Source organism: Poecilia latipinna, unplaced genomic scaffold, assembly GCF_001443285.1.
Source record: "Poecilia latipinna isolate Pla-1442-1.1 unplaced genomic scaffold, P_latipinna-1.0 Scaffold4219, whole genome shotgun sequence".
NCBI lineage: Eukaryota > Metazoa > Chordata > Actinopteri > Cyprinodontiformes > Poeciliidae > Poecilia > Poecilia latipinna.
In genome coordinates, this window is record NW_015116835.1 from 1 (window position 1) to 27,722 (window position 27,722).

General features: G+C 40.2%; 1 protein-coding gene across 3 annotated transcripts; it reads left to right on the forward strand.

Annotated features, from left to right (window-relative positions):
- Positions 1-776: 776 nt before the first annotated feature.
- stk11ip (serine/threonine kinase 11 interacting protein) lies at positions 777-27,722 on the forward strand. 3 transcript variants are annotated; one of them, XM_015025627.1, is made up of 24 exons: positions 777-956; positions 1,214-1,281; positions 2,139-2,341; positions 3,054-3,128; positions 4,509-4,604; positions 4,677-4,784; positions 4,871-4,942; positions 5,020-5,149; positions 5,345-5,448; positions 5,521-5,610; positions 5,685-5,726; positions 6,275-6,445; positions 6,520-6,601; positions 6,682-7,125; positions 8,140-8,351; positions 8,979-9,089; positions 9,282-9,516; positions 10,970-11,127; positions 11,202-11,454; positions 15,224-15,333; positions 15,891-15,988; positions 19,103-19,302; positions 26,054-26,138; positions 27,129-27,722. In XM_015025627.1, the coding sequence occupies exons 2-24, from the start codon at positions 1,215-1,217 to the stop codon at positions 27,241-27,243; spliced, it is 3,261 nt and encodes a 1,086-aa protein (XP_014881113.1). In that variant the 5' UTR covers positions 777-956; position 1,214; the 3' UTR covers positions 27,244-27,722. The 3 variants fall into 3 exon arrangements, with proteins under 3 accessions (XP_014881113.1, XP_014881114.1, XP_014881115.1); XM_015025628.1 differs by having other exon boundaries at positions 19,121-19,302; XM_015025629.1 differs by having other exon boundaries at positions 19,124-19,302.

Genomic DNA, 27,722 nt, shown 5'->3' on the forward strand with positions numbered 1-27,722 from the left:
TATTATTAATATAATATAATAATATATTATTATTATTATTACTATTGTTGTTGTTGTTATTGTTGTCGTTGTAGCCTTGCTGCTTAAAAAGACCCACTAGATTTGAGAATTTTTATTAGCAAATCTTGTTGAAAGATCATCACCAAAGTGCGCCAATAAATGGTCAATTTTGGAAAGCCTTTTCAAATTTGCCGGAAGACTATACTTTCATTTATGACATGAAAACATTCATATTTATTTACCATAATTCTTTAAATCATTCAGAAGATTATACACATTTATTTCATGCTTCATGTTCTCTGTTGACATTATCACATTGTGCCTAAGACTATTTCTGCATAGACGCTAGAGTGGCCATGACATAGATCATTATAAGAAATGATCTTCATAAGAAATGTCAAGAAGTCGTTTTTTTCTGTTTTTAAAAAAGTATTTTTTGAACATTTTGCTTTGCAAAATTTGCAGAATCTGTTTCGTCGACTCAGAGTACTTTCAGATCGTCCAATATTATAAAGAAGTTAATTAAATAATTAATAAACTGACATTTTTATGTACTTTTGTTTTTCCAAATTGCTACTTACCTTATTCAAAAGTTGGAATCATTTGTAAATAATAATTCAGAGCAAATGTGCTTTTTTCTTGGCCACAAAAACTGGCACCAAAAAACAACTTCCGACTTCCACCAGATTCTCGCTTAAAATTTTTAAATCGTGTTATTTAATAAATAAACGAAAATATATGGCGAGATTTTTGATACATCGGGGCCACCGTAGAAACTGTCAGCCTCCTAGTCATGTGATGTACGGAGAAAAATGTCAACATCACTGAGCTCTGTTTGTGAAACCAAGCATTAACTGCTGTAGCGTTGCGTTTACGTGAAATATTATGAATTAGCGTCCACAACACTAAGTAAGAACCGGATGTTAGCTCTTTGTTTTTCCGCTGTCACTGCGCAGGTAAGCTATTTAGCTTATCTTCCGGAGAAAATAGATCAGCCGAGCTTAGACAGTGTTAGTTCCTTAAGAATAATGAATTGTTGAACATAGAAGATTGACGGTTACAATGTTTAAAAAGAGAGAGAGAGAGAGAGCGTTGTAAGTATGTATATTTACAGCTAAAACGTTATTAAGCAGCTACATGGAAACAAACAGCAGGCTTGTCGGTGTCTGGGAGTTGTAGTCCTGATTTAAAATGCTTGTTTAACATCTTACAGGATGGCTGTGGCTCCCCCGGGCCAGTCCTCACTTGTGCATAGTTTGGCCACACTTCTTCGCAATAACGGTATGTTCAAATATTCAATTAAAAAAAAATTACAAAGCAGAGATAAATATAATTTCACTTCAGCTCAAGTTATTTAAATCGACTCAATTCAGGCTTTGAGTCCAATCAAAATCAGCTGTTATAAGAAACTTCCTGCCGTGACGAGCTCAGTTTAAAAGGGTTTCGAAGCTTTGTCGAAACCTTTTACTCTCTATGAGAAAGATTTCAAAGTTGGGAGCAAAACTAGCTCAGTCAGTGGCTTCGCCCAAGAAAAGGTCAGACAAACAAAAGCAAAGCAAAGAACCATGAGTACTTTCTGAGGGGAAAAACAAAGACAGTTGAGACCAAAGTGCAGCAGTAGCTTCTCACCGACTAGAGAAGAAACAGCTAAACACAACACTTGATAAGGGGTCCTTTCTATGGAAAAGAATAGAATAGAATAGAATTCAACTTTATTGTCATTGCACCATCACAAGTACAAGCAACGAAAAGGAACGTTTAACAGCTATTATAGTATCAGGACAACTTTCTATTGAAAAGCAAAACAGAGCAGGCATGTTAACGGCAACAATAAAAACACTGAGCTAAACTAAGAAGCTCTGGGTCAGGTGTACTTTCTACAGCAACGAAGAACAAGGAAAACATACAAAGTTCTTAACAGAACTAGCTGCCATCTATTGCTCCATTCAGGAAGGGGTCTCCACTGCAACTATAGAAGCTCTATGGCTGGGTGTACTTTCAATCCTAAACCCTACAGCTACAGAGATAGCTGAAGATTGATGATGCTGATCGTCGATTTCTTTACACTTTAGTCAACGCTTTTCATAAAGTTGTGATGTTCTCTCTGTTTTCTTCATTTTAATCACTTTCCTCTGCAGGTGACGTAGTACTGGATGGCAGCAGCACGCTGACCCTCCCTGCCTGCACCTTGCAGCAGCTCACCAGGCTCTTTGAGCAGTATTTGTTGTCCAGAAGCCAGCAGCATGGCTTCCTGGCGCTTCCTTCCCATCCGGCCGACACATCCTCTCTGTTACAGCTGCAGTTCCTGTTCGATGTCCTGCAGAAGACGCTCTCTCTCAAGGTGAAGCCCTGCTGCACAGTGGAGCATCTCTGAGGCCATCAGGCTTCCATAAACTCTATATTTAACTTGGGCTTTGACTAGACCAAACGGGATGACTGGTGTGAATTTAAGGAGCAATATGAGTAAAAGCTCCTAAGTCTGTCACACTGTGGGCCAGTTACATATTAATGGTGTTTAATGATATTTATGGGTTGAAATTAAATTTTGGGAATTTTATTGGACTTTTTAGAGTTGAAAATTTTCTTTTTATATAGTGCGCAAATTACTGTTTGCAGCTATTTGTCAGATAAAGGTGTTTTATCTCTTTTAAAGTAATGAAGTGAGTTAACCCTGACTAATATTACTTCATCCGTGTCAAAGCACAGTCTATCAATAGACAGGAGTGAGTCAGTGCTATGCTGCCCCCTGGTGTTGAGTAAAATTTGACGATTTCAAGTGTTTGCTTTATTGAAAGTGTAAGAACATAAACAAGCAGATATTTTCTCAATTCTTTTCTACAATTAAAGCAAACATTCACATCTTCTCTTGCTCATGTGGTTGAAGAAATAGATTCTTTTAATTTTTGTCTAAATTCTGTCTCCCACATTATAAAAAAATACCAAATTATAGCTCTGCACAGAACAGCATGTGTCCATCATCCAGCTAGAGTAAAAGTATGACATTAAGATGTAAATATTACCCTGTTGCTCACTTTATATTCATGTAATCGCAGCTCATCCATCCCCCTGGAGTGAGGCTGGAGTCAGTAGTGAAAATCTTCCCTTTCAAGTCTCTCAAGTGTTTAGAGGTAAAATCCAAGCTTTATTTTTACACTTGCGTATCAACCAGCTATAAGCAGGTTGATACGGTTCCTAGTTGCTGTGTATTTTTATTCCAACTGTTCCCACTTTTTCTCGTAGAGTTTACACACACTTAATATGAATATTAAAATAATGTTAGTCTTTCAATTAGTAGTCCATAAATATTTAAGATTGTGGTTTTGCAGGAGCAGCATTCTTTTTCCTTGGTGCTGATTGGCTGAACTTGCAAGAGCAGATACAAGAAAGCTTCTGCGGTAGAACTATGATGGTTTCTACTGTGTGTATTAATGCATATTGAGGTATATTTGGTGTTTAAATTATTTAAATAGACAGTTATAAGTTTTTATGTTAGAGTGGGTCTCAAGTATCTTCATATTTCAGCTATAAGCAGGTTGATACGGCTCCTAGCCGCTGTGAATACTTTGGGTTTACTGTATTCCTGATCACAGACGTCGCCATGACAATATGCAACAAAAATATCCCAATAATAGATCTTCTTTATATTGTTCTATCCCTAGATGTGTTTTGGTTCCAAATATCTATCCCAAAACAAAGGACAAATATCCATTACGAAGTCAGTCTTACATGTACATGTCCTGAAAAACTGCTCAGAGAGAATGAATTTGCTTCTACCATAAGCAAACAAAAAATATCCAGATTGCAATTTGTAACTCAGGGAGAAAGACCTTCATTTTTGGATACATGAAGTAAAAGTTGGAAGAGTTTATTAAATTACTACTTTCAGGTTTTGATGTAGAAGAAAGGAGCTTGAGCTTGAGAACACCATACCAACTGTGAGCTACAAGGGTGGCAGCACCATGTTGTGATAGTTCCCCATTGGTGATTGTTGAGCTTTACACAATAGATGGCAAGAGGAATGAACATTATTTGGAATTGTTCAAGTTAGTTTAAAGCTTCCAGACTTACATTAACTTTCATTAAACAGCCAAATAAATCAGGGGTGCCCAAAGTCAGTCCTGGAGGGCCGGCATCCTGCACGTTTTAGTTCTCTCTCTGGTGGTAGCAACAACTTTTTCAGTTTGTCAGTGTTTTTCTTCGGCCTTCTAACGAGTCATCATTTGATCCAGGTGCGTTAAACCAGGGAGAGAACTAAAACATACGGGATCCCGGCCCTCGAGGACCGACTGTGGCCACCCCTGAAATAAATTATAAAGTACCTTAAAGGCAACAAAGTTAATGTTTTAGAACCAGTTCTGTCAGGAGGAATAGAACAGAATTCCAGCAAACTGTTGTTTATAGAATGAGGCAACTGACGCAATTTAACATATAGTCTGATGTATAAACCCTAAGAATTTAAGTAGAACTCTTTAAAGTTGTAGATGTATTTTTTCCTTGTTCTCCTCCAGCTGAAGAGAATCCCAGCACACCTCCTTGAGGGACTCCGAGGAGTTTATTCCCAGCTTGAGGTCTTCATCTGCTCAAAGAGCCTCCACTCCCTGGAGGTACGTGTACTTTGGATTCTCAGCTTCCCGTCTCCATCTCCATAGCAACTGTGTGTTTTTGCCTTTTCCCAGGAGCTGCTCTCTCTGTGTGGAGGTGACCTGAGCTCTGCACTGACCTGGCTGGAGCTCCACACCCTGAACTTCAGCTACAACTCCATCATCTGCCTCGACCAGTCACTAGTGAGAGCAAGCCACCCACACATCTCAATTCTTACTACTGCCAGCATCCTCTGTCACACTCCAATTGTTCCCACTTTTTCTCGTAGAGTTTACTAAACATACTGAAATCCTTGGATCTGAGCCATAACAAGATTCAAGAGTGTGGAGAATTCCTAAAGGTAGAATTTTTTTTTCATTTGAGCATTTCTCCATTGCTTTTTAGAAGCTAATATATAGTTTTTGTTGTATTTTTTAGCCTCTGAGTGAATTGGAACACTTAAACTTGGGATACAACTGCCTCCAGAGGGCGCCAACACTCGGCCCCAGCGCTAGAGCCAAGCTGCACACGCTCATCCTCAGGAACAACGAACTGGAAACCATTAACGGTAAAGAGTGCTGGCGTTACTCGTGCAATCTCTTATCTAGCCCTCAAATGCAGGCGGCTCCGGCCAGACTGAGAGGCTGGCTGATGAGGTCACGGAGCCCGTTCAGGGGGGTGATGTCATAAGAGAAATAAAAATAAACCACCAGAACCAGTGTTTAGCTCTTAAGTTTTGTTTCTGTTCCCCGTTTTCGTGCAGGTGTGGAGCAGTTGTCCTCGCTCCAGCATTTAGACCTGGCCTACAACCTGCTGCTGGAACACGCCCAGCTTGCCCCCCTCTCCCTGCTGCACGGCCTCACCAGCGTAAGGCACTACTTTTATCCCCACAGCCTCATCTAGCCCCATGTCAGATCATGTGATAATGTGTTGTTGCAGCTAAACCTCGAGGGAAACCCGCTGTATTTCCAGAAAAGCCACCGGACCTGCACCGTGCCTCACCTGTCCCCGAAGGCTGCCAGCCTCAGAGTGAGACGCTGCCTGAAACTGAACCATTTTTATTTTGCTCCCTCATAAAAACTCATTGTTGTGTCTATTTCTAGATGAGGCTGGATGGAACCCCGCTGTCCTCTTCTGAATTATCAGTAAGTCTGAGTGTTTGGCTGCACCCGCAACATGTGAGCTTCCCCCTGGGGATCAGGGAAGGATTCTGATTCTGAAGTCAGTGTTCATGTGTCAGAGACAGGCTAGGGTCAGTTCATTCTTCCATCCAATTATCTGTCCAGTCATCCATTTATCATGGAAAGAAATATCTGTAAAAAATCTGATATAATCATCATGAAGTTTCACATTTATAGTTAACTATTGGCCAAAAAGGACTCTAGGAGCTTTGATAGGAAAAATGCATAGGTTCTGTTGAACTGCAGAGTTTCTCAGATGACATCATGATTTGTCTTGAAAGTTCAGAGAACATGACAGAGCGTGTAAAGATTTGGAGGTTTTCTCTGGAGAGCAGTGAGATGAAAGACATTAGAGACGAGACAGAACAGATATGTCCAAATGAACGGAAAACAGGTGGAGTCGTAGAGGCTTTAAAGTTGGTGTGGTCAGTCATCCGGAGCAGAGGGCATTGTGTAGAAGAGAGTCAGTTAGAGTTCAGTGTGTTTATGAGCAAGATTTCTCTGTTCTCCAGGTTCTACCCAAAGCAGGTCAGCTGATCATCCAGGTTCAGACGTCTGTGGCTCCAACCACTGACCCACCTGAATGCAGCAACCAAGAGCCGTCAAGTGGGGCGGGGGATTTGAGTGACAGCCTGACCACTGCTGAAGTTGGGATGTCCCGGTTTAGGAAGAATAAGTCCAGAGTAAGAGTGAATCCAGGAGCCATTTCGTAAAAAAACAAACCCAACGACGGTTGAAACTGTGTTTGGTGTTTCAGAGTAAGGTCAAAGTTCGGAGAGCCAGCATATCAGAACCAAGTGATACTGATCACGAGCCCAGACCCTTCTCCTCTGCACAGGGTTGGTAACTACCATCTTTTCAGCAGATACTAGAGAAATATCTAACGCACTAACTGTTCCCCAATGTGTCTCTCCACCAGACATTGTTCTTCCTCACCAAAAGGAGATTGAGCGCATGTCCAGCTTCAGAGATCAGCTGGGGGAAGACTGGCTGAGATACCAGCACCATCTAGATGGAGGGGCTCCCACCACCATCAGCAGCCCACCCATCCCTCAGACTCTAACCAACGGCGTCAGCACCTCCATAACACCCAGTCATCCTGGGCCTGCTGTGGAGGTCCCAGAGGTTCTCCCACCGCCACCACTGCTGTCCCCGGAGCCAAACGATCCAGAGACGGACTCCACACTGCAGTGGCTGAGTCCGAGCGCCGAGCAAACTCATTCCACTCTGGAGGCCAGCACAGTGGACGGCCCAGTGGAGAAGCAGGAGGCGGCCGACTCTCAGCAGTCCAGCCCCGGCTCCCAAAGGTCTGCTAGGGCGTCGAGCGGCGGGACCAACCCAGAAGAAGAAGATGAACTCGGAGGTAGGGAAAGAAACTCATCCGGAATCCCTTCCTCTTTCCACTGGGGTTTGTCTCAAACTCCTTTGTACTTTTTGAGACTAAGGCCCTGTTTACACGACAACAATTTCGGGTGAAAATGGAAGAGTTTTGTTGTGTTTGTAGTGTACGCTTACATGAAACCACCGAATGTTTTCTCCGACAACGGCACAGATTGAAAATGGGTTCCAAAGTGCAATGTTTCTGAAATGTACCGGTGTCCGTTGTCTTGTAAACAGAGTAAATGGATCTTTTCTGTCAGGGAATCCCTAGCTCATGCATAGTATGACGGAAAACATAGCTGCTTCCTAAAATCCTCAGAAGAAGAAACTACTGACAATGCTGGTGTTACTACAGTTCATGTTTTCCCATTAGATACGGTTCCCCCAGCATCTATTCACCGCTCCGCACAGCCCAGGTTGCAGAATACACATGTGCTTGTTCAGCGCTCATAACACGCACTCGCTTGTTAAACGCTCTTATCCAGAGAACTATGGACACCGAGAAAGCTCAATCAACGTGTTTCAGCAAAGTTATCCCACTTTTTTTCCAGCTGCGGCCTAATCAGACGCACATAATGCGTGTTCTCCCCCAGTATCTGGGGGAACGGTACCTGATGGGGAAACACGTATTGACGTGCTTTCAAGTAGAACTTTTTTTTTCTAAACATATGCACACTTGGTTTCAAAGAACCTAGCACCAACTAGTGGCGTGGCAAGAGCATTACATGTTTTCGATGTGTACCGTTACTGTGAAAACAAAGATTGTAATTAGAACGTCTTCATGTAAATGTAATAACAGAAATGAAACAAAAATTCCATGTTCATTGGATCATTGTCGTGTAAACCGGGCCTAAAAGTCTTCTTCCTGCAGTGGCCTGTACAGCCTCCCCAATGTTGGAGAACAGCATCCTTCCAGCTTTATTCTACCTTGACAGAAAGTCTAATATTCAACCGCTGTGCTGTCTCTATAAGTATGGTTCTTCCATCGTCTCTCCAGTTGACCTGTGTTGCCCCCTGTTGGTCGGCATCCTGCCCAACGGAGAGGAGACTGACGGTGAAGGTCAGGAGGGGAAGAGGATGGAAGTGTTTCTGCGGGTGAAGCAGGGCGTCCTGGTGGAGGTGGACCCACAGCGCGGCATGGAGACATCCCGGCTGGAGCTGGACAGCCTGGCCCGAGTCCAGATCACACAGGCCATCTGGACCCCACAGGTGAGTCCACCACCGGTCCCACTCTGCTAATCCATCCTGAACCTCTGGTTCCCTCCGACACCGTGCCATCCCAGAGATTCTCCCTCTGGGAGTTGTCTCTGTTCTACAACTGTCTGAAGCCTGGGATGATCTAGGAATGCCATCCCTGATCATTGTTACTTTCTACATGTGGAGAAATATGAAAAAAATAAAACAGAAGATTCTACACACTTTTCTGATAACCAGATGTTATGTTCCATCTGTCGGTTTCCTTCTTTTTATTTAGTTTTTTTATTTCCTCTTTTGACTTTTATTGCTTTCTGTAGGTCTATACTTCTTCTTTCCTTGATTCTTCCTAGTTTCTTTGTTTCCTTCCTTGCTTTAGTCATTCCTTTTTTCTTTTCTTTCCATCTTCCTTCCTATTTTCCTATTATATTCCTCTACACTCCCTCTCTCTCTTCATGGAACCCTCACCTTTAGAAATACCTGATAGTTAATATTTGTGTGTAATATTCAATGAATCAGGATATTTAACTGAAACATCCAACCTTCAGAGTGATGTCCAGCCATACTCCACCATCTCTGCAAACTTATGTTGACTTTCCTACCCAGCATGATCCCAACACGGCTCTGCTTTTTCCTCTTCAGGACGCTGCGGAGCCGTTTCCTGCTGTGGAGCTTCACTTCGACTACATTGCCAAGTCCAAACAGAGGCGGTCCTACGTTCTGCTAGATGACGACCCCCATCAGGCAGCGCAGGTTAACTCTCCTTACTCACATGATCTGGATTTGTTTCTTTGACTCATGTTTATGACCGCATGTTCCAGAAGAGAAAATATGAGCCATTTAAAACTTAAAAGCAGCTCGGGACTTGCGTTCCAGCATGCAGGTACTCGGTGTACAGGCTGAAGTTTTGGACCGAGTCCACCATGATGAATCATGTCCCTGCAGGTTCTGAGCGACATCCTGTCCGCTGTGCTGGAGGAGAACCAGCGGCGGGACTCTAAATCCGGTTCCTCCTCCTCCCGCCTGCAGTGCCTCCGCTGCAGGTCAGAGTTCTGCTCTCACCTGGCAGCTGGTGAAGAGGAGGACGTTGGGAGTAGAGTGGGAGTGATGCTGCGGGACGGTGAGGAAGGACGGAACAGGGAGGAGCAAACGGAGGCAGATTATAACAATGGCAGTTCAGGTGAGGGTTGTAGAGATTGGCTCTAGAACGTCAAGTCACACCACATGATCTGAGCAAAATCTGGACTTTGACTAGGCCCAAATTCTCTTTTAAAAAGCTTCTGTGATGATCTGTCCAGCCCATTTCGATTTTAGCTAAATCCAATTTTTTTTGTATCTTTATTTAGAAATCTTGACATACAGTTTGACATGTCAGGCTCCACAGATACAAGTGGTATGTAAAAGAAGCAACAAATGAGCACAATTCGAGCCACTACTTTGAAATCATAACCTATAGCCAGTCCCTATCCCGAGGTCAGACAGGAAAAAAAAACAAAAACATGACACTTCTATTTAAACTGGCGTAAAAGTCTTCAAGATATTAAAGTAGTTGATAAAAGGTTGCCAGGTCTGAGAAAAAACTTATCAGGAACTTGTTGTCCAAGTTCATGCTGGATGTGGACATGGCAACTGCTGCTCTTGAACGTCTCTAAATCTGTCAAAAACAGCCAGGTTTTAATGTTTCCCCACTGACCCAAAAGCATCATGGGAAACCGTGTTGGGCTCTTCTCTCGCTTCAGCTTTCTGTCTGTTTAAATCCCTGACAGCAAGCTTTATGGTTCCAACTAGAGATAAAAGCTGAAGTCAAGGTCAGCACATGGCAGGCGGTGCCACAGTTCTGCTAAACAAAAAGCTTTGGAGAGGAGAATCCCACACGGCATCGCAGCAAAAAAAAAAAACAGACTGCTTTATAAGACACGTAAAGAAAGAGAATGTTGATAGCTTCATTAAAAATAAAGCAACAAGCAGGTGTAGTCACAGAAAGTATTGGGAAAGGTGAAAAGCAACAGCAGCTCTGTTAGTGACTCCATCTAAAAGAGACACAAGAAGTACTTTCCATATAACATAAAACTAAAGAGTTACAACAGTTTTGTTTTTTTTTCCAAAGAGTTTTTTGACCCTAGAGGCCTGTTTTTGAAAGTTTTAAGACATGAAAGTAGGTAAAGAGAGAGAGGGAAGACATGCAGCAAATTTCACCAGACCAGGAATCGAACCTGCGTCGGCCACATCGAGGACTAATGACTCCTTATGAGGGTTGTACCTCCTACAAACAGCTGCACCTCCTACAGCTGTTTTTTATGAGAAACCTTCTACTGGCTGAATTTTATGTTTCTCTTATAAAAACTGGATTCTTACTGTTGAATAATATTTTATTCAAACTAATGGGCAAAAACACTGCAAACAAATCTACAGAACAGAACAATAATAACTAAGGGTGCACCGGTTGTAGTTTTCTGGCCGATCACTGATTATCGACCTTTTAAAAACCCAGCCTGCCAGTTGCAATTTTGGCTGATACCAATTTTTTTGTATGAAATGTTCAATATACATTTCAGTTCCACTTCTCAGTGGGACGCTGCTGGTTTTTCGTGTTTGCCATGTCTCCAACAGGTTGCTCTGCTGTGTGTGTGCAGGAGCAGTGTGTGTTTGTCCAGAGTGTGGCAGTGACCATGTGGTCCAGGTGGCCCATCAGGCAGCGCCCTGCAGCAGCACGCCCATCAGCGGCTCGCCGCGGCTCCGACATGAACTACAGCCTCTGGATTTCCCACAGAGTGCCGGCAGTGCAGAGCAGGTCCTCCTCTCTAACACACTTCTCTCCTGTTCCTGTTCCAGTTCCTGTTCTGATCTCGGTTTTTGTTTCTGCAGCTTAATGAAGTGCAGCATGTCGGCAGCAGCCTCCTCCTGCAGTCTGCCACCTCGCCGGAACAGAGCTTTGTCACGGCCCAGGGAACCTCCTTCTTCATCGGTGATGCCCCAGACCACACCGCCAGCTTCTGCTGCCACCCCGACAGCCAGGGAAAGGAGGAGCTGGCAGGAAGCTACCACTACAACGTCAGTGGCGCTACGCCCCTACAAGCACAACCTCCGGCCAAACCTGCGCCTCCATCCATCCCAAAGGGTTAGCCCTGATTTCACCTTTTAATCCCTGTGCAGATAAGGAACCCTGCTTTCTTCATTACGCTTCAAAAGTGAAATTCTTTTGCAGGAAGTTATAGTCCTTTTTTTCTTTCATCTGTTAAACATGGAATCACTTTGATGTTGGAGAAAACATCTGGAATCATAAGTTAGTATGTTGTAGCATTCATTTCTTCTCTAATTGAACAAATTCTTTAAGAAATAATCTCTGCCTGATGAACAGACAGACATGAAAAATAATGTTTTTTTTTTGTTTTTTTTTTACTTTCATATTTTTCCTTTATATTCAATAATTCCATAATCTTTTGTTCTCATCATTCCAGTTAGTTTTAGATAATTCCATATTTGTGTTTCTTTCACATTAAGTGTTTGTAACACTTTTGTCTTTATCCCATCATTCTATATTCTTTTTCAAAACTTTCATAATTGACTTTTAAAATACAGTTTTATAAAATCGAAACCCATTATTTAATTTCTGAAAATAAGTTGAATAAGGATTCAGCTTATTCTGAAGCATCCATCATAACTTCAGTATATGTACTTATCAAAACTGCAGACATAAAAATTGGTATCAGCCAGAGAACTGCAATAGGTGCAACTCTAATATTTTCTCAATATCTTCTAAATATTAAGTTTTTTTTGTCCTTTCAGATTAGGTGATACCTGAACATGAAGTGATTCTGTAACATTTTTTCCAGTATTAAGCAATTCCAAATTCCCCTCAATAAATGATTCCTAATATTTTTTGTAATATTTTCTGATTCAAGAATATTTTTTTCCTGAAAATTCCGTGACTCCATATTTTCTTCAATATTAAATGCTTCCATATTTTCCTCAATAATATATTTTTTAATGATTTAATTTTTTTTTACGTGATTACAGATTTTTTTCTTTTAATTTAAATATTTTTGTTCTCTTGACATTACATGATTTCATATTCTCTTCCTCAAAATTACTCTTTTTACAACTTTATATTTTTTCTTAAGAAATAGCAGTATGATGGTTATTTAGGTGTTTATGTGGGGATTTAGAGAACCAGAATGTACAGCTGTAGTTCGGTTGTTTTATTGCGGCTCTCAGCGCTGTTAGAGCTGTTAAGGAAGCTGCGTAAGTTTTGCCAACTTTAATTATCCCAATAAAAAAAGCAATTAAAGCTGTAAATTAAATGCGATAAAGCCAAAGTGCCAAACTCCTGGAGCAGTCCGTCTTATCTCGCAAAACGAACGGCGGTGGGACAGGAAATTAGACTTCAGACAGAGAAGTGTCTCGACGAGCAAATGGCTTCCATCAGGAACGACACAGATGTAAAAAATCCCCACATTTCTGAGGCTTGGAGAAACAAACAAAGCAGGTAATTGTTGCTTTGTGGATCAAATTCCTCCGAGATGTTCCAGGGGTTTTTATTGGGGGTGAAGGGAAGCGATGCTGTTCCTCCTGAACCCTGGAGGACGGGCTCCTACCTGCTCACCTCAGCTTTTTTTTACGGATCCAAACGACACTGGAGGCAAGTGGGGCTGCGTAGGAATCCTCAGAGGGTTCCTACGCGTCGGACTCCCTGACATCTGTCTGCCATTTCTGGGATGAACCACATGGTAAATTCGCAATAAGACAGATTGGAGTCATTACTGAAAGTGATGGGGGAGGGATGAAAGCCAAGGAGTCCTAATGATAGCTTTCTTTATCTTTTTTTGTTTTTAATTTGTAGTGCTGTAGTACAGGCAGTACCATATAATCTGTCCTTGTGAAGCCGCAGAGTCACTCTGAAGACGATTCATCCGACAGCCTGAATGAACTGTTTTTTGTGACTTAGAAAAGCCTGATTTTTTTTTTTGTCTTTTTCATGCTCTTTATCGCACGCAGGTTTGCTCCTGCACCTTCGGGGGAACAGTTCTCTCCAGGTTCAAAGACCTTTAAAATCTGATCTTTCTGTGCTGTTTAAATCAAAGACTGCTGGTTTATTTTGGCCTCTGTGGGTCCCTGCCCTGTCATTTCTGATCAGCTGGAATCATTCATCACCGCTCAGATAACTTCTGTTGCCGATTTATTGCTCTTATATGCCTCTGGCTAATGCGGCGGTCTGCTGCAGTACAATCTGGCTACAGTTTCACACACAAAAAAATGAAATATGCAAGTGCTCCCACACTCCAGCCCCAAATCTCTGCCTCAACTATTAATGGAAGATATCATTTGAGGGATTGAAGGAAAAGAGGCAAAAATCTGCTCATTCATTAGTCTTCTACTTTATGTTTGGCTAAAATACAGACCAGACAGCAGTTTTTAATAAAAATTCCAGGATTTCTTTTGTATTTTTGATTGAAATTTAAGATGATTATAAAAACATAAGCTCTATTTTTTTGGCAAGAAGCAAAAATAATGAAACTGGATCTTAGAAAACTGAAACTATGCCTAGTTTGCTTTAGAAATGAAACATCTTGACCAGTATCACTATGGAATTGGATGTTAGGAATCTGCGTGGTTTAAATGGTGTCAACACATTCTGTGCAACTGGAACAGATTCTTCTAGGATTTTCAATCACACTTAGATTTTAGATCTAAGTGTGCACTGATGAATTGGCCCCAATTTCCTTAATTTTGGGAGATCAGTGATCAGCCGGTACTTCTATGTGAAGCCGATCTTATCTACCTCAGCCAAGGTCTAGAAATCAAAATGTCTTCTACTGCTCTGCTGTAGGAGAGCACCCATATTTAGATCCATTTTTTCAGATGTTCATTTGCGAGGTTAGAGACTGATGTGGGACAAACTGAGTTAGTTTGCAGTCTCGGGTCTAATTCATCCCAAAGGGGTTAAATTAGTTTGAGATCAGGACTCTGTGGAGGCCAGTTAAGTTTTACCAAACCAAATTCACAGAGAGCAACCCATTCCCGACAGGTGTGATCATGTTTTGAGGGTGGCAGTGAGGTGTATTTAACACAACAGAAAATGACCAAATTTTACTACAGCTTACACCAGTCTAATTAGTTTTTATGTTTCTCAGATAAGCTTATAGTTTAGGTATGTGATTAATTTTTTGATTTGTTGGTAAAGAACAAAGCAATTCTGCATAGGAAGAAAAAAAATGACTGGGCCTAATCCAGAACCCTGTGGAACTCCATCCTTCCATGTAACCATTAATTAGAATAATTTGACATTAATTTCATTGGTAGGAACAGCTAGCTAAAAAGTTAGTTGTGGTAAACCTAAAGCGCTAACCATAAGCGTTAGTTCAACTAATGCTAAAGCGCTACATTTTATCGTTGACATCCACCATGTGTCAGTGACACATTATGTGCAGTATTTCGCTGTCAGCTGGACTCCGTCCTATACAGTCACATTTTAGGCAGTGATTCTTTGGAACAAACCTCTCTGTCTTGGTTTCAGTTTACAGTTGAGTTTTCCTGCTCTGTTGCTGATTTTGCCTGATTATTGACCACAGTATAGGTTCATTTAGAAATAAGGTAGGATAATAAATAAGTCTAAGATAACACACAGGACATCAGTAGATGTTAAACTTTAAACTGCACAAATGTAAAATGTCATTGAACTGAAACTTGAAAAAAAAGAAAGTAAATTAGTGCTCTGAAATTTAGCTGGAAAATTGAATTTAGGTTAAGTCAAGAATGCTAAGTGAAAAAATTATCTGATTAGCAGTTTAGCCAAAGTGTGCCCACCACTGATGAGTCTATTATGTGTTTATTGGGAATAAATAAAAATAAAATATCAGATATTTACTTATCTCCTGTCTTGTCTGTAGATGACTTGGATCTGTTGTCCGAGGACTACGAGTCCGTGGACCATCGGCTGAAGCTTTTCTTGGATGTGGAGGTCTTTGAAGAGGAAGAGGAGCTTCATTCTTTTCTCAAGGTCTGTGAGAGAACACACAGACGGGGAGGTTTCCTCTTTGAAAAGACATTTGCATGAAAAAGAAGAGTCATAAGACATTGTCTCAAAGATTTTTAAATCCTTGCCACAGAAACCAAATTACTTCCAGACATCTGAAGCAGAAATATGGCAGCTCTGACTTTGAAAAGTCCTATTAATTATCTTTCAAATAGCTCAAAGGTTCAGTTATAAAACATGGTGGCAATTTCCTAAAGTTCAGCTGTGGTTTGGTCTGCCAGTCAGACAGCCTCTTTAAAGCAACGAGGAACAAATCAGCAGATCTGGCTTCTAACAGCGACTGTGGTTTGTGTTATTTGGGGGAAACGGATGAGATTGTTTTTTAAACCCCCAATGAGAAAGTGGTGTCATCCGAAAATACAGATGTTAATAGTTTAGTGTTGAAATTATGGCTCAATGAGCCTTATTATGATGCTATCAGAAAAACAATATTCACCCAAGAAAACAGCTGTCATTTATTGCCTTTTTTTCTCAAATATCCAATAACATCATGTTCCTCTTTAATTTCTTTGGATCCACAGATGTCGGCTGTAAAATATGGGGAACCAGGGGAGGTTCCCTCACTGTTGGTTGTTTCCAACAAGCGGTTATACTTTCTGGAAATGACATCAGATGTGCAGTAAGTAAAGCAAAGTTTCTGCTTTGTTCTTTTTAAAACATAAAATGATTAGAGCTCTGTTATTCAAAATATCCACCCCACTGGGAATTTTCATCCTCGTTTTGCTGATTCAAATTTATATGTTTTGGAGACTTATGTTCTGTACAAAATATTCCAAACTAGTGCCTAAAAAGTCAGAAGAAACTAGTAATAAGTTCTCACTAGTATGAACCATACCTTAAAACCAAAAGAATTGCAAACATGAAAGGATCTGTTGGTGGCACTGAAACGTATTTAAAAAACAAACAAACAAATGCATTCCAAAGATTTTGAAGGACATTTGCCTTTCAGATAAAAATAGCCATAAGAAACAATGAAAACATCCGTACAGAAAACCACGGTGGTGGCATCATACAGTGGAAATTTAGGGGATCGTCATGTGAAAACTGGAAGATTGTTCAGGATTAAAGGAATAATGTCAAATATGGAAAATGTTCCAACAAAACCGAGACAAAAAATGAGATCCTCAGCAAAAAAACTATGGAAATAAGGCCAATATAGAGCTTTGTAAATCAGATCAAATCTTTCACTAGGAATGAAACATACTCTTCAACAGCATACCTCATATTCATGTGTGTTAGGAACCATAACCACCCAACAGTAGCTAAAAACCATGAATATGCTTAGAACTGCCTATTTTAATAGTTCAAGCACCAATATACCTTAATGTGCATTCATACACACAGAAGGAACTATCTTAGTGCTACCACAGAAGCTAACGTTTACAATTTTTCTTATCTCTGCTCTTGCTAATGCCAGCCAATAGCGTTTCAAGTAGCATTGCATCTAGGTCAGTGGTTCTTAACCTTTTTTGAGGTACCGAACCCCCCAGTTGCATATGCGCATTCACCGAACCCTTCTTATTCCAACCACTCCCCCCTCCCCGACGCACAAAATACGTTGCGGTATTCTGATTTAGTAATGTAATTATATTAACTGTGTTACAGACTATAGAATTTGGTAAAAACGGTGAGCTTTGCTGAAGTAATTAAAGACACAAGTTCAAATCCATACTGAGAGTGGAACTCCTCCAATCAGTGCTCCTCCGCAGCACTTATTGGCTAAGCAATGTAACGTGATCCTCTGCAGCAAGTGATGGCAAAGCGGGGCGTCATCACGACTTTACACAAGTGTGTTTTTACCTCCGCGGCAGAGGCTCCGCCGAACCCCTGAGACCGACTCATCGAACCCCTTGGGTTCGATCGAACCCAGGTTAAGAACCACTGATCTAGGTATTACAGCTTCCTGTGTTAATTTTCTTTCAAATATCATAAATGTGCTCTATGTAAAACACCCAAATAGGTGTTGGAGTTGCGTTCCACAGAGAAACCATGAAAAGGCAGGGTCCACTGTATTTGTATTCGTACTTTCTGAAGTTAAAAACATGCAAATAAATTTTCAAAAAGCCCCCAAATCTTTGCTGCTAGCTGTTCTTTCATTAGATTGCTTTTATGTATTCTATTTTCAGACTTTTGTCACAAAATAAAGCTGTTTGACAACAACAAGAAGCATCTACCAAACAGGCATGCTCCGCCCTTTTTTGGAGGCGGTCCCACAGGATCAGGAACTCTCAAAACAAAAGCAAAGCAATTCTCTCATTTGCCATCCAAGTTCTTGTGTCACTGGCTACAAATTTACAACAAAAATGGTCTCTGTCAACAAAAATGAACTTCCTGACCTTTAGAATAGTTTAATATATTGCAAGAGATATGCACTGGAATAATGAGAAATATTATTCCAGTGAATACTTCTGTGACAGTAAGAGCACTGGAGGTGTTAGGGGTTCTTGAGGCAAAAGCTAACATTGACTAAAAGAAAAAACTATTGACATTTTTATTAGTTGAAAAAAAAAATCAGATTATACACACAATGACACCAAAGTACAAATTAAAGTCACATATTTTTGGCCTTTGTTGCAATGGTTGTGAAACTTTCTTTATGCCCACTAATATTTGGGTAAATATTTAGTTTGTAAATTGCAGAGAAAACACATTTTTTGTAGTCATTAGCAAAGTTGGAGTTTATTAACTCATGTTTCATTTCTAATTTTCTGTGGAATGTAACTCCAACTTGCTTGTGGATTTATTGATGGAGCATATCAATATCTGAAAAAAAATAAAAAACTTGTAGATTGCAAATTTGAAATATTGAGGAACGATGGTACCTAACATGATGTTGGCTATTTTTTGCAAACCAGTCCAGGAACATCGTCTATTTCCCTTGGCACTGTTTGGCTGAGCCACCAAGAGCAGGCATAAGGAAAACTGTGCATGAGCTGCAATAGCACTATGATTCTTTCCAATGTGTGTTTTAATGCATGCTAAGATATCTTTGTTGTTTGAACCGTTATAATTATGGGTGCAATGATAAATTCACCAATCGATAAATTGGCTCAACTTCCTTAATATTGAGAAATCAGCTATCAGTTGATTCTTACATGAGAAACAGATCTTATCCACCAATCTTATCTACTTCTACAAATTTGCAAAAAGGTTTTGGCCAAAATCGAAATCGGCAAGTTGGGTTTTCCAAATATTGGTGATTGGCCACAAAAGTGCAATCGGTGCACCCCTAATGAAAAGAGGCACATTTTTTACAGGCGGTGTCATGCAAAAAATGACACCGCCTGGTTAGTTTGTCGCTAACCTGAACCCCTACGAGAATAAAGGGTCCAAGTTTAAAGATGATTTTATCTCATAAAGACCAAATTTATTCAAAAATGGCCAATCATGCAAAAGGGGGCGCCACACTGCAGTTTACTTCACTGACTTTCACAGGGGAGAATCTTCCCACTCTCTATTCAGGATGAACACAGCACAGCCTGGCCAGGTTTCTGGGTCACATCTTGAAAACACATTGGTTTCAAACTGTCTCTCTCCTGTCTTTTCTTTTCCTCTGCATCATAACAATAAGAAATTAATCCCTCAGATTTAAACACTTGATCTGATGCTTTTTCATGATTTTCTCAGGATTACCCTTCCATGTTCTTTAACAACAAATTCTCACCTTAAATTGTCAGATATTACATAAGGCTCTTTAATCTGCTCATCGGTTTGTTTTTTGCCCTCTCTGAAGCGTGGTGTTTCCTCCCAGCAGAGGCCCGCTCACCGATTGGCTGCAGAAGAAGGACAGCTACCCAATACTGGAGCTCAGCTACCTGGAGGTGGGCCTGGGCTCCCAGAGTATCCACATGGAGTTTGCAGATGGAGGCGTGGCCTATACTCTCCTCGTCAGGGACAGCGTGCGCTGCAAGCGCTTCTTTGGCCTCCTGACAGGTAAAAGCAAATGCTAATTCCAGAACCTGTGTTCTAGTTAGGATGGAATGCTGCCATCAGGTGTTGGAACAGCTTGTTCCCGCTGCAGAAACCCAACCTGCTCTGATGGCAGACTACCGCTGCAACATATGTGCTCATGACGCAGACTTCTGCCCCCGACCCTCGGGAGCAGTGGCTTCACGTAGACTGAGCACATCCTGCCCAGACCGTATTGTCTGGAGAGGGAGGAAAACATTTTGGAATGTCTGTGCAAATATGGAAAATTAATGTGAAGGTTGGGAACAAAACAGGAAATCTCTGGAATGTATGGAAAACTAATCTGATGTTTCTGAACTAAACAAACATTGAAAACACAAATACACCATGAGTTTCAAAAGTATACATACCCCTGTTAAAATGTCAGTGTTCTTTGCTCACTTTAGAACCTTTTTCACCTTAAATGTAAAAATAATAATAATAATAATAATAATAATAATAATAATAAGTTCTGTCCAAGAATGAAAAACATTTCTAAGAAAAAATTATCACCAAATGTAAAAGTCATATCAAATAGGAGTCAGTAAACTTAAGTTGAGTTGCACAGGTTAGAGGTCACTTTCAGGTCAACCACATCAGTATTGATACAATAATATACAGTACTTTTACCAACTTAATTGCTTTCCTTGAAAAGTTGCTGTATAGAGTGCAAAAACTTGCAAAATATATTTTAAGCATTCTTTCTAAAAAATGTAAAATGCATTTGGGGGGAAAAAACTCTTTAATAATTATGATTACATTACCCTGAAACTTAATATACCAAAATTGCAAAAAATGAAAAAAAAAAAAAGATTACAGTAATTAAATTTTTTTTAAAATGTACATTTTTTTGGCAACCTTTTTGTACATTCAGGTGAAAAATTTATTTAAATTAAACCTTTTTAATGAAATACTATTCAAAAAACGGAATGTTAATCTTTTTATATAAATACTCTGAAAAGTGATTTAATTCCAGGTAAACATCAGTCACTTTATTGGGCTCTTTAAGCGGTTTTAAGTATTGATAAATATGGGGGTGTTGAAATATATTCTTCACCAGAAACTAAATAATTAGGGGAACATTGTAAAATGTCTTAATTTGTATTGTTGATTTCTATTAGGCTACTTTAATCAATGTTGTCCTTATTGGTAACACTTTATTTGAAGGGGGTTGAATAAGACTGACATGACACTTTCATAAACATGACATAACACCTGTCATGAACATGAATAAGCCTTCATGAATATTTACGACTGTTGTCATAAAGCGTCATTCTGTAAATTATGACACTTTTAATACAAAGTTGACAATATTCTAAATGTCTTTGTTATGACAACTTGACATTAACCAAGAAATCATTACTGATATAAATTTGTTATAAAAGTATTACTGATTGCACTTTAAAAATTAGGTAACTTTATGTTATTAAAGGTAAAGTTTAAACAGTAATGATTTCCTGGTTAATGTCAAGTTGTCATAACAAAGACATTTTGAATAATGTCAACTTTGTATTAAAAGTGTCATAATTTACCGAATGACGCCTTCATAAATATTCATGAAGGCTTATTCATGTTCATGACAGGTGTTATGACATGTTTATGACAATGTCATGACAGTCTTATTCAACCCCCTTCAAATAAAGTGTTACCTACTTATTTCTCCAAATCAGCTAATCTGCTATTTTGCGCTAATTTTTCACTTTGCACTTTAGCTTTGAAAATCTTTAGCGCACTTAGCTTCACCCAAGATTAATTCTAAACCACTAACTTACTTGGCTGTTTTATAATCTTTTAGTTGAATGAAGTTCAATATCTGTATTGTAGCTTTGCCTAATGAATTCTTCGAGTAGTTAGTCGTTTGTGTTCAGGCTCTTATTTTGAAGTAGGTGAAGATGATTCACACAGCAATTCTCCTCACCTTGTATCACTTCCTGAAGTGCAGGTAAGTATGCAATAACAAACCTGACCCTGTTGAAGACGATGTACTATGTTGTAACCATGATGAATCACTGACACATAGTGGGTATCAACATGGTTGTATTTTGCACTTTAACATTACCTTCTACTAAATACCATGTTGGTATTGCGGTTTAGTGTTGGCACAACTAATGTTCATGATTAGTGTTTTTGGATAAGTGCAACTTTTCAGTTTGCAGTTCCCACCGCTCATTTTAATTTTTAATTTTTTTTTCCACTTGATTCTATATCAGGCTATAACTCAGAAATGGCACCCAATGTAGCTTTTTAAATCCAGCTGTTGCTATCAGTTTATGGCCTTTAAAACATTGTTTCAGTGCAGGGGTCTGCCTGTCTGTCTGTTTGAAAGCTTTTTAATATGCTGCCTCTCTGCCCGAGCAGAGAGCAGAAGTCTCTGTCACTGAGGCTGATTACTAGCAGGCTGAATGTGATGAATCTCACTGAGGAGATAGAGCGTGGCCTAAATGAAGGGAACATTAAGTCTGCAAGCCTATCCAGTTTTGCTTCCCACTTCCAACAAAACTAACTTTTCTTTTCTTCCCCTCCCTCTTTGTGTAAGCTCCTTCTCTGCTGTGAGAGTCTAAATCCATAAACAGCTCATTTAGTTTCTTGTATTTCATTGTGGCTGAAAATGCTTCCAGATTGCCTTCAACAAGACCACAGAGGCTCTTGTTGAATTCTTGGTTAAAAAAAATCCCTAAGAGATTCACAAAAAAAATCAGATGTTTCCGATTCAAACGTCAGCTATATGTTGGTTTCTGAGATAGCCGAGTTGTTGTTACAGCAGCGACTCTGTTCTTTCAGCCAAACGGACCCAAAATACAGCTGGTGAAAGATTTCGCCAGAGGAAGTACAGAAATGCTTAACCAAAACAAGCCCCCGTCCCGTCGCCTAAATCAGCGGGCAAAGTTTGAAACCACAACTGGAATGACGGTGGACTTGCTGGCTAGAGAGGACGGAAAGGATGTGGTCGCAACCAGGACGGCTTTCTGGATCTGGCAGCTCTGACGCAGCTTCAGCTGAAACCTGAGAGATAACACGTGGCACATGGGAGCCGTTGCCCAAAGAGCGGTTCATTATCGTTTATTTTTCTCTCATTTGGGACAGTTTATTGCTTTTGAGTTGAGTTTGTCTTGAGAGATTTGATGGATTTGTCCCATCAAAAACGGGCTTTTGGAGACCAGCTGACGTACAGAGTGGTGGTGTGATGTTTACTTTTATGTGAAAACCATCAGGGGTGTTGGTGTTGATGCTGGAGGCAGTGAGGGAGTCTGCAGCGTGACGCTCACCAGAGCCCCATCCAGACTCCAGTTGTTGCCAGCTTGCTTCTAAACACTTTGTCCGCCTGTCGCCTTTGCTTATGCGTGATCCCAGTCTTGGATGGCACCTCACTAACTGTCTGCGTGAACATGTTATTTAATCTTCTAGTCGGTCCATCACTCGCTGCTTCATGTCAGCAGTGTGGGAGACTCTTCAAGTTGGAATTTTTTCAGTAAAATACTTTACTTTATTGGTTAGTTTATGTTTGTTTTTTGTTTTTTTTAATTTGTTTATCTAACATACCAAGCTACCATATTTGGTTCAAGGTGAATACTTACTATGGAGCATCTGTTTCTAGGGCCCATCACAGGAGGTTCGTTTATGACTTAAGTGTCGCTGGAGTTATTAACCACTCATACATGTCATAGTGAACTAATTACTGAACCTGGAATTCTTTCTACGTACTCTTTATCCGCATGTCCTAGTTTTGATGTAGGATTAAACATCTTACTAGATGAGTTTTTGGGGGTAATTTCATTCTTAAATGACAGATTTACTACTGTGTCTGTAAAAACAGCTACCCGATGATGTCGTGAGGTGAGGGACTGGTAGTAATCAGCCTCAGTGACAATTTCTGGTTGGTTTCTATTTTTTTTTTAAAAACCCAAATAATTATATTTAGCCTGTCCACTGCCTTCCCTGTGAGATTTCTCTTGAAAAAAAGTTATTTCTTGCAGCACAGTCTGGTCTTTCTCCCCTTGATTTGGATTGTCTCCCGTTAATTTTGACCTGGCCAATCAGCGAACAAAAAAAGAAGTTGTGAATGATGACGTTGATTTTCTGCGCCGTTTTAGAGTTGTAGTAGCTCTAGTTTTAGAAAAGGCACTGGAAGAAGTGAAGTCCCTGTTCACTACGCTTTCAAATTTTGAATTTACATTATCAGCCTCCTCGTTTGGATCAGCTCTCCTTTCTTCTCTTCTTGTTTTTCATTTTTACAATCATAAAATGTAAGAAAACAATAGTACACTATACAAGACCATAAAAACACATGTAAATATGTGATATAAAATAGAACATGATATAGCATATATGCTATATTATGATACAATATGATATGATATAATAGTACAGTATGATATAGTATTATACAACACAGAATTATGCAACATATTATTGTGATACAATACAGTAAGATAAATTATACTAATATACAAAAGTAACAAGTTTCTGTGATTCAATATATGGTATAATACAATACCTTTCAGTATAATAAAATTGATGAGTGTTAGACAGTATGATATAGTATCATGTTGTACGATACATTTTGACAGCATGATCAATATACCGTTTAGTATAATGTTGTACAGTATGTTGCAATGTTATACAGTATTATATATTATATACAGATGGTTACAATTAGATGATACAAAATGTTATGGTTTTATAAAGTACACTGCAGTACAATATAAAACAGTAATTTAATAGTATTACAAAATACAAACACATTTTTAAGAGACAGCTATTTGAAATTCAATTCAAGCAATACCAGAATCACTGTAGCCTTAATTTTAAGATCCAAGCCAATAAAAGAGTCAGTGTCCTGGGAATGAACTCTGCCTTTCTTAACCACATTTTTCTACTACAAAAATGACTCTTTCCTTCAGATCGTCATTGGAAGATTAAAGCAGACCATATTTTGCCACGTCCCACTCCCTGTCTCTCCTCTTTCGTGTTCTTATACATTCCTTTTAAAATCTCGTCCATTCAGCCTCTCTGTTGGAGATATCTCCTCCACCCCGTATTGTTGTCACCCTTAATCTCACACCAACATTTGACGCTTGCTTGGCGTGACCCAGCAGATCCTATTCGCCGCCACATTTTTTCCCACCCACGGACTCACTGGAGCTGAAACCCTACACCTGCAACTGGAGTTGGCTTTCTTGTTGGAGTTACAATAGCAGAAGGTCTGTCAGTCGGAGTGCTGCTTCTGTCTGCGGGCTCCCCCCACCCTGTGAATGATGGGGTATGACGTTCCTTGATCTGCTTTCACACTCTGGTTTCGTGTTCTTGGCTCATTCCTTCTAGCCGGGTTGGTGAATGTAAACAGCACTGAAATGTCTCACCTTAATTTGAATGTCTCGTGAAAATTAGTAGAGGGGTTTGTGTGATGTCTCTTGTTTGAACTGCTCACTTTCCTGGCAAATCCATGAACCTTTAGATGTTTTCCAAAAGGAATGTGGGGCATTTTCTTTAAATTTCCTGTGGTTATTTAATAAATCTTTTGGTTTCTAGATACGTCCTCGGAGATCTCATACTTCAGGCCTCCCATTCTTTGGTTTTGGAATTGTTTTGGAATATTTGGTTGAGTGATGAATGCTCCATTGAGGACACAAAAGCACACACTCCGCTTTTCCACAATATTTAGAGAAGAATGTAAGTTTGATTTAGGGCTGCAGTTCATTACAGAGGATGGAAAATGAAATGAGGTCCAGATAGTGGCTGATCGCACAACAACAAACCCGATTGGCTTCAGAAGGCTACCAAATCCGGACATCTGAGTTCAGGCAGCTGAATGAGTTGGAAAGGAAAATCTGGGATTTCTTTGGAATTCTGGACAGAAAATGATGTCACAGAAATGCAAATATATATTTTTGCACATCTCTGAAACAGAACTTTATGTCGTGAGTTCTGCACACAATAACGAGAAGTACTGTATGTTTGAGTGTATGACCTTTGGTTAGTGACCTCTGTTGCTTTGTTTTTCTCAAAACGTCAAATTCTCAGAACCAAAGCCATGTTGTTCTTTAAGTATAATATGCAAACAGTAAAGGAATAGATTTAAGTGTAATATTTCTTCATGAAATATTCCACTGATCCTTTGAGCTTAAAAAGCATCATAATGATGAAACATTTTTTGATTAATAGAGAAGGTTGGTTGTTTGAGATGAATGGGTGGTCTGTGTAGTCTGTGTGTTGGTAGATCAAGTGTTACACTTGAATTAAGATTAATTATGGTGGATCTAAACAGGAGGTGTTGCAGATACAAGTTCATAAGTTGCTTTGTGGCAGAAAGTTCTGGATGTGAATCTTGGTCTGGGGTCAAACATGATTAGGGTTAGAGAATGCATTTTGTCATTCTCTCTGGGTACTCCCATATCCTCCCATAGTAAAACAGGAAAGAGGGGCTAGTCTGGGCAGAGACTTCTTGACAACTTCTGGTCCTGTCAAGACACCAGTAATCTAACACTCCATAAATCTGTCCTCTGAAGAAAGCCATTGTGGCAATAAGTGAAATATGAAATCTGGCACATGGTTTTCCACAAACCAAGTCACTGTCATGATGCTTTTCTTCAATGGGAAAGGGTGAAGAAGACGTCCCAGAACAAGACCAGGAGGAATGTCTTCAATTTTACGTGAACTGATTAAAATAGTCAAGGTTGGTAGAAAAGTCTGGATTTTTTTCAGGATCGTAACAACGTTTTCTCATTCTTTCCTCCAGGAATGGTCCGTGAGATGGCCCACAAATCTGATAGCAGGCTCCAGTCCATTTCCACCACGAGGCTGTCCGCCCAGCACCACCTCTGGTATGCGTTTCCCAGCGCCGCCTGCCATGCCACTGTCTCTTGACTTTTATTTGTGTCAACGCTGAAAGATGTGGTGTGAACAGTGTCGCGCACATTTGTATGCGGTCAAGCCATGAAGGTTAAGGGGAGAAGTTCCAAAGCTGCACATTTCTGACACATATTTACTTGATTACAATCAGCTTTTCTTAGACTCGGTTTGGTGAAACAGGCTCACTAAATTAGCTGGTAAACCGCATCTTAATTGGTAACATGTGCCTCCCCTTGCAAATTGCGCAGCATTTGCGTACCCCCCGCCCCCCAAGTAGTTTGTAATCGCCACCAATAATTTTTTTACACCTTTTAATTGTGTTTTTTTTCCCTCTGAAGCAAAGGGTTGCACCTTTTCTTGCCTTTCTTGTTTTTTTTCCGAGAGAGGGAAAAAAATGGATTTTTAATCATAAAAGTATGATTTCAGGGAAGAAAAGTTCAACATCTCGTGACAATCGAAGGTTTTATTCCTGCTGACAGATTGTGTATACTCACAAAGCAGGCTTGACGGAAAGGTGTTTCATTTGATTTGAAAACCCCCCTGATCCCCCTAGAGTTTCTGACAGACGAGTTCCGGCCCCCGTCCCAAGGAGCCCGTTGGAGCGGCCACGTACAAACACACAACGGATGCCAGAGATTTTTTCAGCTTCTCATCTGGTTTTAGCTCCTCGACTCAATAATCAAAAGGCGAAAAAACAAAAAAAGCCCAACCCAAGCGGCTCCTTCATCTGTTCCCGAGGCAGCAAACCACAGTCTCAAAACACACTTCCCAGTGTTTGCGCAACACACGTCCCGTCAGCCGTTATTATGTCAATTATCCCCTCTGTTAATGTGGAATTCATGCCGCGCCGCTTTGGTGCTGACATCTTTCTGACGTAACAGCACCTGCCAGTTCCTCATCTTAGAACAGGAATCTGTGGGATGTGTCTGAATATTTATGATGCCCTTCTTTTGATCTGTCAGGCCTCTGGTGTGCGAAGACATCCATGCAGATGTGGAGGACGGGCAGCTGCAGTTCTTCTACATCCTGGCTTTCGTCTGCCGAGGTGACTTTTTTTTTCCCCCTTCAAACCTTTAACGATCTTCAGACAAAGCACTCTGTCTCTGCCAGATATCTCCTCTGTTATCACTCAGGAAAATCTGCTTTCATCAGTGGCTTTTTTTTACTTTCTCTGTTTCTGAGGCCCATTTGCAAGATGTTGGTTTGTTATGGGAACAGTGAGATTTCAGGACGCACATCAAGTGCATCGACATGCAAGGTTTGCCTCTGGGTAAACCCCGTTGAATTAACAGCAGACGAGTACACAGTTCTGGACAGTAGGTTTACCCCCAACCATCACAGGCATACATATATACATATACACATAGGCCTATCACGATAACAAATTTTGCTGTGCGATTAATTGTCTAAAAAATTATAGCAATAAACGATAATATTGTTTCAAGACCTTTTGATACTGATTTAATGGAAATGACGTAATAATGCATGCAATTTCCTGCCAAAGATGGATACACTTTATTTTCAAAAGAACACATAACACTGGAACTGAAACTAAA

What these genes read in the sequence shown, in the direction of transcription:
- stk11ip (XM_015025627.1), top strand. Translation starts at nt 1,215, where the DNA reads ATGGCTGTGGCTCCCCCGGGCCAGTCCTCACTTGTGCATAGTTTGGCC. An exon ending in AGAAGAAGATGAACTCGGAG is followed by an intron (nt 7,126 to 8,139) that starts GTAGGGAAAGAA and finishes TCGTCTCTCCAG; the next exon opens with TTGACCTGTGTTGCCCCCTG. An exon ending in TTATAACAATGGCAGTTCAG is followed by an intron (nt 9,517 to 10,969) that starts GTGAGGGTTGTA and finishes GTGTGTGTGCAG; the next exon opens with GAGCAGTGTGTGTTTGTCCA.